This window comes from Arvicola amphibius, chromosome 9, assembly GCF_903992535.2.
Source record: "Arvicola amphibius chromosome 9, mArvAmp1.2, whole genome shotgun sequence".
NCBI lineage: Eukaryota > Metazoa > Chordata > Mammalia > Rodentia > Cricetidae > Arvicola > Arvicola amphibius.
Window position 1 is genome coordinate 3,435,485 of NC_052055.2, and position 12,645 is coordinate 3,448,129.

The 12,645-nt window shown below is 45.4% G+C and overlaps 1 protein-coding gene across 3 annotated transcripts; it reads right to left on the reverse strand.

Moving 5' to 3' along the window:
- Nucleotides 1-1,478: 1,478 nt before the first annotated feature.
- On the reverse strand, nt 1,479-10,724 carry Znf706 (zinc finger protein 706). Of its 3 annotated transcripts, none has more exons than XM_038343998.1 (4): nt 10,635-10,724; nt 5,801-5,937; nt 4,024-4,128; nt 1,479-3,408 (listed from the first exon to the last, which is right to left on the reverse strand). In XM_038343998.1, exons 2-3 carry the CDS (start codon nt 5,933-5,935, stop codon nt 4,033-4,035), a joined length of 231 nt encoding a protein of 76 aa, XP_038199926.1. In that variant the 5' UTR covers nt 5,936-5,937; nt 10,635-10,724; the 3' UTR covers nt 1,479-3,408; nt 4,024-4,032. The 3 variants fall into 3 exon arrangements, with proteins under 3 accessions (XP_038199926.1, XP_038199925.1, XP_038199927.1); XM_038343997.1 differs by lacking the exon at nt 10,635-10,724 and adding an exon at nt 10,324-10,429; XM_038343999.2 differs by lacking the exon at nt 10,635-10,724 and adding an exon at nt 9,431-9,663.
- Nucleotides 10,725-12,645: the final 1,921 nt, after the last annotated feature.

The following is a 12,645-nucleotide window of genomic DNA, read 5'->3' on the forward strand; positions in this document are numbered from 1 at the left end:
CTTTATCAACAGTGAGGATTACACTCACCAGGAGCACGTGACTGAAGTCCACCTCTGTAGGAAACATTTCAAGTTTGGACTTATGCTAAATACAAAGACAGAAAAGGTAAGGAACTACGGCAAAGACAGCCTAGGCTAATCAAGAGCACTTAAGGTGTTATACTTATCTCTTTTTAAAAATACCTACACTGGGGGCTGGAGAGATGGCTTAGTGGTTAAGAGCACTGGCTGTTCTTCCAAAGGACCTGGGTTCAATTCCCAGCAACCATGTGGCCACTCACAACTGTCTGTAGCTCCTTCCTAGGGGATCTGGCATCCTCACACAAACACACATGTAGGCAACACACCAATACACATAAAAAATTCTTAACAAAAAAAAAACTTAACACTAACTAATGACAATTAATTTTGTTCATATTTTTTCAGCCAAGCAAAGGTTTTATTATACCTATACACTGAAAACCTACACCTTTTTAAGTTTCACAGTAAAAAGCAGCTAGCCTAACTACTTTACTATCAACAGTGACATCAAACATAACCCCTGCCTGCTGATTTACCATGGCCATACCCACTAAACAAACAGACAAACTAGAAACCTGGCACAAACAAATTCATTCAGACTCAGCTGTTTAAATACATTTTAGAGTATAGACAGTGTTTTATCAATATATTATAGAAAAAGCAATGTCCCAGCATATGGAAGACAGAGGCAGGTAGATCTGAATTTGAGGCCAGCTTGGGTCTCAAAAAAACCAAGTTGGGCAGTGTGGCGCATGCCTTTAATCCCAGCACGCAAGAGGCAGAGGCCAGCCTGGGCTACAGAGTGAGTTCCAGGATAGCCAGGGCTGTCACACAGAGAAACCCTGTCTCAGAATACCAAAAATGTTCCATTGTCGGGGCTGTGAACTGCAGTAACTGTGTGTGACCTTACGGTATGTCTCAAGTTGGAATTATGCTGTCATACCTATGAAATATTTGTAATATAAATCCCAAAGTCACTGTGTGGTGGTGGTGTACACCTTTAATCCCAGCACTTGGAAGGCAGAGGCAGGCAGATCTCTGAGTTCAGAGGGCTACACAGAGAAACTGTCTCAAAACAAAACAAAAAAAGCAAAAACAAAACCAAAAAGCCAAGTCCTATCCAAAGTCTGGGGTGTCGGCACGGGCTGACCCATCCGTCAACTAACCGGCCTACGCACATTTGTTGTTGTTTTAACATTGCAATGTTAATTCTTTTCTTCTAGTATCTTGTATACTGCACACAAGATTTCATTGACATTTTGTTCACTCTTAGGAAGTTACAGAATCAAAGAATCAAAATAGTCAAACATAGGGAAAACAATGAAAAAAAATCTAAGGACTTACTTGCCATCCTCTGAACTACCAAGCTATACTTGACAAAAATTCTACATTCAGAAAGGGAAGAGGGGAAAGAGGCGATGTAAAAACCTCTCAAAATGGACAAGAAATTAGACTAGTTTCGTTTTCTTTAACATCTTCTTTAATAAGACATTACAGCACACGTGAGGTCCAAGTGTGTCACCTAAACATTGGGATGAGCATGGAAACAAGCTGAATGCGAGCCCCGTCCCTTTGACAACTGACATAATACAGAGTACAAGAGATTGACCCCTCTCGCTGTGATATCACCTCTGAAGACACCGTAACAGTCTTTAAACAAGTCCGTCTGAGAGAGACTCTCCACATTAAATTACAGAGGTCTGAGCTGTTGCTTTTCTCCTTACAGCAAATCTAACCGACACACAGAAGAGGGCCATGCTGAGAGTGTCACTGAGATACAGAGTCGCTGCTTACACAACAGTTAAATACAAGATCGAAAGGTTTTATTCTGAATTACAGACATTGAAACAAACAAAAAGAATTAAACTGAAGCTTGTGAACAGGCTCATTTCTGAAAACCAATGTCCACCTGCGTAAAGTACTTCCCAAAGCTCTAAAACTGTCACTAACTTGGGAGGCCCACAAGAAACAGGTAAAACTCTAATTTTGGTCAGCAACACTTTAGGAAAACAATGGACACCAAATCTGAGAGGCGGGAATTAAATAGAGTAACAGGACTGTACTTAGTGAGGCTGGGGACCAGGACGGAGGCTCCTCGAGACACCTTCCTCCAAACTCAGAGCATTCTGAGCCAGGTGGTTGAGTCCACGACGCTGCCACCAAATGCCAAGGCCACGGTAGCCAGAGGGGAACCACTGTCACCCACAGGTCAGATGTGCAGCTCTAACAGCTGTCAGCGCTTAGTAATGTTCTTCTGATTACATCCATTTTAAACTTAAACTGAGTTATTACAGATTTGCATGTATACCAGACCAGAACTAGTCTTCCTTAACTGGCAGTATCTGCCTTATCCAGCAGAACAAATGTGAAGACTGGCACATTTTAGAAGTCAAAGCTACTCTCTGATTTTAGGAGCCAGCACTAAATTCATAAAACTAGGTTTTACTTAAAGAAAAGAATGTTCTGGGAATTAACCTGGCACAAACCATTTCTATCTTTCTGTTAAATGTAAAAATCCATTCATAAAACTAGCTAAACAACTTTTAAAATCTCTCTCAAAAATTATGGTTCATTTTCAAATTAAAGAATTGGACAACTTGCAAAATACTCACTATAAGACACAGATCCTGATGGTTCACCCTTGTTCCATCGTACTTTGTCCCAACAGATCGTTTCATCCTGGCATACGATTTGGGATACAATCATGCAGAAGGGCTCACTGGCGATCCTGCCAATTTTATGAGTTGTGTCTGTTACACCTACAATGCACTCCCAGCTGGCTAGTGGAGCCAATCCACTGAACAAGTTTGACGTTTTCAACCTTAGACAGAGGACATGATCGGAAGTGGGGAATGACGTGTGACTGCAGAAACACCGAAGCAGCAGATCAGCCATCTCTAACCTGTATCGGCTGCCAAGAAATCACGTGCACACTGAATGAATGAGTCTGCTGTAGTTTAACAAACCTGCCACTGAGCTGAGAAGGGAGAGGACTGCTCTTGCAACACTAGCTGATCAATTCATTTTTATAAGGCAAATAATAAGAAGTTAGAACAGAATTCCTAGAACCATTTATCTTGTGATGTTGTAAAATCAAAGCACTACTTTATTAAATGAGTTATTTTACACAATATGAACATCAATATAATTACAATTGTAAAAAAATTTTATAACAAGAATGGACTGATTTTTCAGATTTCCAAATCAGAGTCGACTGTACACTTACACAGAATTGTCTTTGCATGAAGCCCAAAGGGAACAGCATAAAAATGAGTGTTTCTGTAGCCCCTTTATTTTTGCTGATCAACAGTTTGTTTAAAAAAGCAGCTGCAGGTTTGTTACCTAAGGTCTGAGACAGTAGAAGAGCCAAAGGTGTCATGAGTTCACCTGCAAGACAGAAAAGCTTCAGTCAAGGTCATGGCTGACAAGCATTTCAAGTGTCTAAAATGAAGGACCATCAAGATGTCGGATATTATAGACAGAAGTAATTCTCAAAAACACGTGTAATGTGCCACTACTTAGGAGGGCAAGAAACCCAACCACACAGGAAGTTTAAATGGTAACTTCAAGGGCATTCTACTGAGGTTCCCCTCTATATTTTAATACAGAGAAGCTCTGCCCAGCACTGTAAGTAAAGGAATTGTAAACATATACTCAGTAAACCGCTCTGAATTTCTGGGAGACCCTCACCTTTGAAATAACCATTTTCTCATAGCTGACAAGCCTTTCATTCCTGGTTCAGAGTTGGCCAGAACCACTTATCCCCTCTATTTTTGGCTACAGTTGCACGAAAAAGGAGGGGTCCAGAAAAAAGGGCTTTTACCAATCATAAAGTGTTTTACTGGAATACTTTACGGTTTATACCAAATAGCTAAACATTCAAAGCAAAGGCACACAGTCTCTGCTAGAGGCAGAGACCCACTCCACAGCTGAGGAGGTAATAGTTTTGCTCCTACATCCCAAACCAAGACTGACAAACCAACAGAAGGAGCAGTTAGTTACCTGTAAGCTTTATGCCTGAACGTCAGCCAGCTCTGGAGGAAGTGGAGTCTTAGGGTGCTTGCTCTCAAAGTGCTGCTTGAAGGTCTTGGGGTCTGGCATTTGTGTCTAGTTTGGAAAGTATGCAAAAGAGAAGAACCAGACTTTATGTAGGAAAGAAATTAAGTAACCTGTTCAAGCTTTGACTACCCGTGCTACACAATTGCTGCAAAACGCTTTTAAATTCCAACCTGTAACTGGCACGTGAAAAAGGACCTTACATAAAATGAACTCCTAGCCCCACATGTGAAGTATTTCATGTTGGTAACAGCAAACAGAAGGCGCTTACACACTACGCATACACTCTTAACTCTCAGAGAGCCTTTACCTTCTACTGTCATGCCCACTTTACACGCGAGAGACTCACATGGAGCACACTTTGCTTGAGAGCTGTGTTTCAACTTGGGTTCTCCTAGTCTCATGTAACAGAGAATACAGTAATGACTTCCTTTGACAAGTACCTTCATTATTTATTATTCAAAACGCTCTACTGCATAAATAACAAGTCTTTTAAGATTTTAAAGCATATTTTTAGGGGCTGGGGAGACAGTTCAGCATTTACAGAGCCTGCTACATAGGAGGATCTGGATTTGGTACCCACATAAAAGCCAGGCATGTGCACACATGTGTGTGTGGGGGGGAGGTCAGCCAGTCTAGTCAAATGGTGAGCTGTAGTTCAGGGAGAACCCTGATTCAAAACAGTAAAGAGGGGAGCGATAGTGGATACACCCAATGTCTCCAGAATATCTGCACACGTATACGCACTAATCATGCACACACATCTGACAAGATCTACCTTTCAAGGTCAAGGTATGTCTTTCTTACTAACCTAATGAAATTTAATTTCACCTTGCCTCTGTTGAAAAAAGTCAGAAGCCATTCAATTTTATCATCATTACCAAGGCTCAGCATGATCACGACTGTCAGAGACCCCCCCCCCTGAGAACTTTCATGTAGTTAGGAACTTCTATTTGTAAAGACTTCAACAGATGATTAACTTCAGCCTAACAATCATGTCTTCTCAAGATCCCTTCCCATCCACACCATCAATCTCACTCAAGTACAGGGCTTACAAACACGGTGCCTCTACACCAGACCAACCCGACTATGTTGTTTTTCCCTCTGACATCTCATTAACCTCAGGGGTGGTGAACTGACAAACAGAGGCAGACTTTAGACTAGACTGCCTAGACCTGAGTCCTCTCATTCTGGATCACCTGCACAAATTACACAATGCACGTGCGGATCAAATATGGGAGAGTACAGGTAAAACACCTGGCTCCGTCCTTACACACGGCAAGCCTTTCAGACATGTTACTGCTGCAAGAGTCCACGTGTAGCGTTTGTACCCAGCCTGCGGATTTGGTGGAGACGGAGACAACTGTACAGCAGCTTTTTACTCACCAGCACCACGCAGAGCTCAGCCTGACCCACAGAAGGATGCGGCGGGGACTTCTTTACAACACCGGAAGCTGTAAGCTACATAACCTATACCAAGGTCACACTAAGCTCGATGGATGCACCTTTATTCTACACAAGGGGTAGAACTCTGTCTTACCCACACTTTCCTGGCTAGCACTTAAAAAAATGCAGTCGCCTGGCAGTGGCAGCACACGCCTTTAATCCCAGCGGAGGCAGAGACAGGCAGCTATCTGAGTTTGAGGTCAGCCTGGTCTACAGAGAGAGAGAAGCCCTGTCCGGGTGGGGCGGGGTGGGAGGAGCATCATCTGAGGGCCCTTACCCTACAGACTGTGCAGGTGTATATTAAGGCAGCTTTGGCAGCAGCCTTTTGGTCGTGTCCTTGTTTCTTCTTTTGTCCAGCCTGCTTTTTGGCATTTTTCTGCTGAGACTGAATCTTCTGCTGTCCACGAGCCATATCTAAAAACAGAAGATCAGGCATCAGAGTGACTTCTTTATTCTAATACAGAGCATTGTGAGCATTTACTAAGTTTTCTTTTAGTAATTTAGTAATAGTCTCAGAGTTGACTACTTAAATGTCTTTGTTTTGTGAACAATTTATTTTTATTTCTTTATAGTCATGTTTTTCCTGCATGTATGTCTGTGTGAAGGTGTCAGATTCCCTGAAACTGGGGTTACAAGCAGTAATGAGTTGCCATGTGGGTGCTAGAATTGAACCTAGCTCCTCTGGAAGAGCAGTCAGTGCTCTTAACTGCTGAGCCACCTCTCCAGTACTGACCACTTAAATTTTATAGAGATGTTTAGCAAGCAACATGAATGGAATTTCAAATTCACATCCAATGTTCCTAGATTATTAATAAGTTTAAAGCCACTGTGGAAATCTGGTTGGTAGTTGTATATACCATGACTTAGCATTCCTCTCTTGACACATGTTCAACAGAATCAAATATATGTACACCAAGGTATATACAAAGATGTTCACACTGCCTGTGCTAAAACTAGAGAGAATTCAAAAATCAACCAGTTGTAAAAATAGATAACACACAGAGGAATGCCCAGTACCATTCAAAAAAATCATTTCTGGCCAGGTCTTAGTGGCACACACCTTTAATCCCAGCACTAGGGGCAGAGGCAGGCGCATCACTTGTGAATCTGAGGTTAGCCTGGTCTACAGGGCTACAAAATGAGATCCCACCTCAAAAAACAAGCAAAAGAAATTATTTCTACAAGTTTGTATCTCAATGTCAAGGAGAGAAGGCAGCTAGAAAGAAATCGTAAAGTTCAAAACAGGCAAAGTCACAGTTAAAGAGGTCACTTTGCTGTTTACAGAGTCATGACTGGGGAGATAAGACAGAAGCATTAAAAGGTGCTGAGAATGTCTGCACCTTAAACCAGGTAATGACTATAAATGTCTGCACCTTAAACCAGGTAATGACTATATGGTACGTATATTTATTTTAAAAAAAAATGCAACGAACAGAGCTGGGATGGAAGTGCAAAGGCCCTATCTCAGCCGCTTGGGAGACAGAGGGAGGAAAGCCTCTGGCTCTGGCCACCATGGCCCACAAAGCAAGACCATATCCTCCCCTAAACGGCTCCCAAGTTTATTGAGCTGTATGCACACTTTTTTTCTCACTTTATGTAATGCTCCAAAGTTTAGTCTTCCTTCATTATTAATCTCCCTCCTAGCATCTACTACCGTGACTTACAATCGTACAACTTTTTAAGGTAAGTGCTGCTTAGCTACTCCTCCAAGAGATCACAGGGATACAGCAAATGATCCTTCTAGTACTAGGTTTTATTAAACTATTATACTATGCCAAATTTTCCAGAAGAGTTCTTTCCCACATGGAAACACAAATAATTACACTTATTTGTGTGCAAGTAGAAACACAGGCTGGTCGTAAAGTATTTGTGGAGGTCAGTGGACAGCTTCCAGAATCCATTCTCTCCACTGTGTGTTCTGGGGATCCGATTCACACCCTCCCTTGGGCTTGACAGAAAGCACCTTCATCTGCTAGGCCACTTTGCTAGGCCCAGACGCACAAATTATAAAGACAAATCAGCCCCCTGGTATAAGGGTGCCTTTTACAAAGTTCAAAGTGTCTTTCTACTCTTTGCTAATGATGGCCTGGAATTAACGAAAACAGGTTAAAACAACTGTCACTTGGAAGAATCCTGTTAAAACCAGACTTCTAGTTAGACAGCACAAATTAAACCTGTTCACACAGGATCTGCTAGACTAGTGCTTCTGAAGCATATTAAAGTTAGATCCTATGCCATTCTGAATAGCACCGCAATTACATTTTAAACTTTGAAATGACTAAAGACATGAACATACAAGGGCTGAAACCCTCATTAGCTACCGGATGTAAAGTCAAAGTGTCTCACAGAAACAGCAGAGTTCTCCTCCCCCCACCCCAATGGAAACTGAATAAATACATACTTAACTGGACACATTCCCACTAGAATTACACAATGAACTGAAAAGTCTGTCCAGTCTATCACCAACTCTAAGAATGTTTAATATGCTAGCCTAATATAAGAACTCCATCCCATACAAGGCAAATATCAGCTTTTGTCAAAAAGATTACATTTCATTTTTGTGTTTTGAAACAATCCCTAGTCCAATGGCATATTTGGGGGAGGGGGCTGTCTCTTTTGAGACTGGGTCTCACTATGTAGCTCTGGCTGTCCTGGAACTTACCATATAGACCAGGCTGGCCTGGAACTCAAAGAGAACCACCTGCCTCTACCTCCTGAGTGCTGAGATTAAAGGCATGTGCCATTACACCCAATGGCATATTTAAAAGTCCATTTTAATGATGGGTGTTCCATCTATGTGTGCCAATACTTCGGAAGCATTCTCCCTGCCTTAGCATCGAACCCTCTCTAAAACATTCTGGCTGTCTCACACTTCTTACTCTTCCACACAATATGGTTACGTATGTGAAGACACTGCTTTGGTGGACAGTCCTTGAGGATTTTATGTTTGGTCTTCTAAGTTACAAAACAGCACATCACTAATTCCAGAACTTTCCGTGCGATCTAGAAGTTAAAAACAGCTATTTTAATAACCTTTTCAAGTACTCTACTCTAAAAGACAATGTCCTAAGAAGAGCAGAAGCTATTTTTGACTTTTGAATTTGGGACTATTCCTAAACCACGACAGAACACTTAAAATTTAACCCATTTTTCCATCACCACCTAACAACAGTAACCAAAAGGCATGGGCTTCAGGAAAAGGTGGCGACCATTTGTTAAGACAAGAACGTGAACCAAGGCAGAGGAGAGCTGCTCTAACAGGCTAGTTGCGTGGGGCAGGCCCCTAACTTCTGACAGCACCCTGGCACGGATTTCCTTTCCGAAAGCAGAAGTGCAAACGAACCAACCACCTGCTTTCGGACAGCTCAACTTACGATTTGCTCTTCCGCAGCCCATCGAGTTCCCGACAAAAAAAGTCTTACGTGTGAACCGCTCCCTGACTAGGCACGACAAATCGAAAGGCAATAAATCGTTTGCAGACAGTTACCCGTTATTGTTATTTTTTTTTAAATGAAACTTAGTTTTCCCTGGAGGCTACAAATGAGTTAAAAACCAGGAAGAAGAGTTCTGGGAAACCCAGGGCGCTTGAGACGGAGGCAACAAGTAAATCCCGGCTCTTAGGCGCCTCTCAAAGCCAAACAACTCACTCTGAGGCTGGGGGGCCAGGAAATGGGTTCGCGCTCCGCAAGCAGCCAGAGGAACAGGCCCAGGCCGGCTCACGGCCCGACCCCGGCTTTGAACACCCATTCGTGGGCCGACTCCATCCCGCGGCTACAGCCCGGCCCGCCCGAGGCCTCGGCGGCCCCGCGGCCCCGCGCCTGCTCCGCAGCAGAGCCCGCCGCCCGCCCCGGCCTCCCGCCGCCGCGTGCCTCCCACCCCGGCTCCCGCGTCCTGCGGCGCCGCTCACCCGGGCCGGGCCGGTCTGGCGTCCGAGAGACCGCGCAGCGCGAGAGGAGCCGGGCAGGACGAGCAGGGAAGGAAGGGACGCGCCCCGCAGCGCTTGGGGCCTCCGCCAGCCGCTGAGGAGGGACCGAGCAGAACCGGGAGCACAACAGCCCGCGTCTCGCACACCCGCCGCAGCGCGCGCCCGCCGCGCCTGAGCCCGAGGCAGGCCCGTCGCTCGTGCCCGCGCACGCCGCCGCCGCCGCGCTCCCAGCCGCCTCAGCGCCGCCGGCCCGCCTGCCCGCCCGCGCGGCCCCGCCCCTCGCCTTCCTGCCGCGGCTCCGCCCCGCCCCTCTCGCATGCCCGAGCCCTTCCGGTCGGGCCGGCCAATGGCAGCGCTCCCCTGTTACATAAGCGCGGAGGGGGAGGGGCCTAGGACGGGAACTGCGGGGCCGTCGCTCCTGCGCCCGCCTTCCCGCGCGCGCTCCTGCTTCCGGCGGCCGTCGCGGTGCGTGACCTCGGGCCTGCGGGCGGCCGAGCGGCTCGCGAGGAGCTCGCTAGTTCGCCTGCTCTCACCGGGCCTCGCGCCGCCGCCTTCGTGCTTCCCTGGCCGGCCGAGCGCCCGCTGAGGCTCTGGCGAGGCCGACGGGGGAGATGCCAGGGCCCCCGCGTGGCCGCCGCTCGGCGTGACCTCTTGTCAGGCTAGCGGCCATTGTTCTCTCACCGGGTCCATGCTCAGGGCATTTTGACCTACCCGGGCCTTTCACTTAGCTGGAAGACTCGAGCCTGACCATCTGGTTCCGTACCCCCGGCCCCGCTTGACCTGTAATAGGTTGGCTACTGGATTGCTAATATTTGGGATAAAAAGGTCACTCCCTGCCGTCACTCGATAGACAAAGTAGTATAAACTTCAAATACCTGATTAAGAGCGACTGCAATGATCACAATGTGGACGTCTACTGATGCTTTAGAAATGACGTTGTAAATACCTGCTGCATTCGTTACCCTCCCTCCAGCATGCTGCTGTCCAATTAGATCTAATTAGGTAAACTGCGTTTGTGACCTAAAAAAAAAAAAAAGCCACTGTGTGGTCCGGATCGTCCCAGATAGAACTCTGATCCTCCTGCCTTCACAGAGCTGCTTGACTGCCACCACGCCCAGCCTGAGTCTCAAATGTGTCTGGCAGTGCCCAGGGAATATTAGTTAAGTATGGGAATAGATTAATTTACCTGGGCTATGATAGCTTTGTCGTAGGATCGTTTAGCCAGAAGTTAGCTTGCTCCAGACTGTATGGATGGAATGCAATCTTAGTGTAATGCAGCTGGGCAGTGTTTGGAGTGTGCTTTGACCCCTTTGGCTTTACACTTTACTCAGGCCAGCTCGTTTTTATTACTGTTTGCCAGTGACCAACAATGTGCTGAAAAAAAAAGTGGATATTGGACAGAACGTGTCTAAAAAGAATGGGGTTTGAAACTGACATATCATGAAGCTATAATCACATAATTATATCGATCTGTCTTAGGGAATGAGAAAGTTGAAGCCTCTGGAGACAGGAAATACAAAGCACCATTTGTCTAGCCATGAATGACAATGGAGAGTAGAAAGGGGCCATGAAGTCTGGGCACGTCTGTTGTGGAATAGAATTGGTGTGTTGCTCTTTTCCCCATGACCTAGGGGAAGTATTTATAAAAGCCTGTGTTCTTTGGGTTTTGATTCATATCTCATTTGAAAATTTGACCAAAGCTCTAGGTAGAGTATAAGGCAACGCTTTGTTAGTTTGGGTGTTATCTTGGGAATTGCTAGGTGTTCGGCGGTAGCACTGCCTGATGCCGTCAAATCCCATTTCCAGTTGTGGCAGCTAAAAGAGTTTGAAGAAGCCGAGTGTAGTGGCCTCGCGCCTAAGCAGGCAGAGGTAGGCCAGTCTTTATGAGTTCCAAACCAGCCACCAGGGCTGTTACACAGAGAAACACTTGTCTGGAGGGTGGGAGGGGTATGTGTGTGGGGGGGGGGGTGTGCAAAGATGTTTGAAGATATTTACAGATGTTCATTGTGTGGAATCAGAGTGTACAGCAGTAAACTTGAAAATGTTTCCTTTGCTGTCTGCTCTTTATCTGGGAGGCTTTTTTGAGACTGCCTTCCAGCCCCTCTTGTCTTCTCTATGCTCTTTATCCTTGAAGGAGTCGGGTTCACCCCCTCTTGTAAGCACTGTTGCCTAGAGAATATGGTATGATGGTGACTGGGTGCGATGATACAACAGAAAGGCTGGAAACAGTGGATAAGACTGAGCATGTGTGTACGACAGTCGGTGAAAGGTGGTGTCTTTGCTCTGCCACCAGCTGGTGTCTTGCTTCGGTTACAGGAATATGACAGCAAACTGGATGTGAGCTTCTTAGGATTCCTGTGCACATTCCTAGCTTTAATTTTGAAAACTATGCAGTACTTCTCGTAACATTTTTTTTTCTGCTTATAGACAATTTCTCTAAGATACTATACAATAAGAACTTGCTGAGTTTCTATGAAAGTCCACAATGAAATGAAAAATACCTTCTCAGGCAGTGGAAGAGGTTTATTGATCTGTTTGTATGCACGTTGGGATTCCCGGGGTGAAGGAGTTAGTGAGTAACCAGCAGAGTGATCCTCAATAGACCAAGGATTTGAAGGAATTTTTCAATTTATCTGTGTGGTTAACTTGATAGCTAAATTAATAAAGTGGCAACAGGATTTACTAGAAGACAGAAGAGACGCGGTCCAAGCTCGGCATGAAAGCTCACACATGTAATCCCATTACCTAGGAGAATGAGGCAGGAGGATGGCCACAAATTTGAGAAGCTGTGTAGTGAGTTCAAGGACAGCCTGAGCTCCAAGTCAGATCCTGTCTAAAAAAACAAAAAAGCAAAACAGTACCACCACCAACAACAACCCAAAACAAATACACATAGGGTCCTGTCTCCATGGGCTTTCCCTAAGGTGACAGGAGTGGGGAATGGCAGCAATGTGACCAAAGTGTATCCTTTGCTGCTCTTTACCGGCACAGTGTCTGTGTGAGGTTTTTGAGGCTGCCACCCAGACCCTCCTAAGTTTTTCATCCTTGAAGGAGTCTCATTCCCTTGTGTGGCTCTGATGTCACACTTCAGATGACCCCTGCATGTACGGCTCTAGTCCAGGTTCTCTCCTGAGTTTGTACTGCGTTTCTGGATGCCTGTCGCCCACCTCTGCCTTGACGATTCAAACACATTTCAC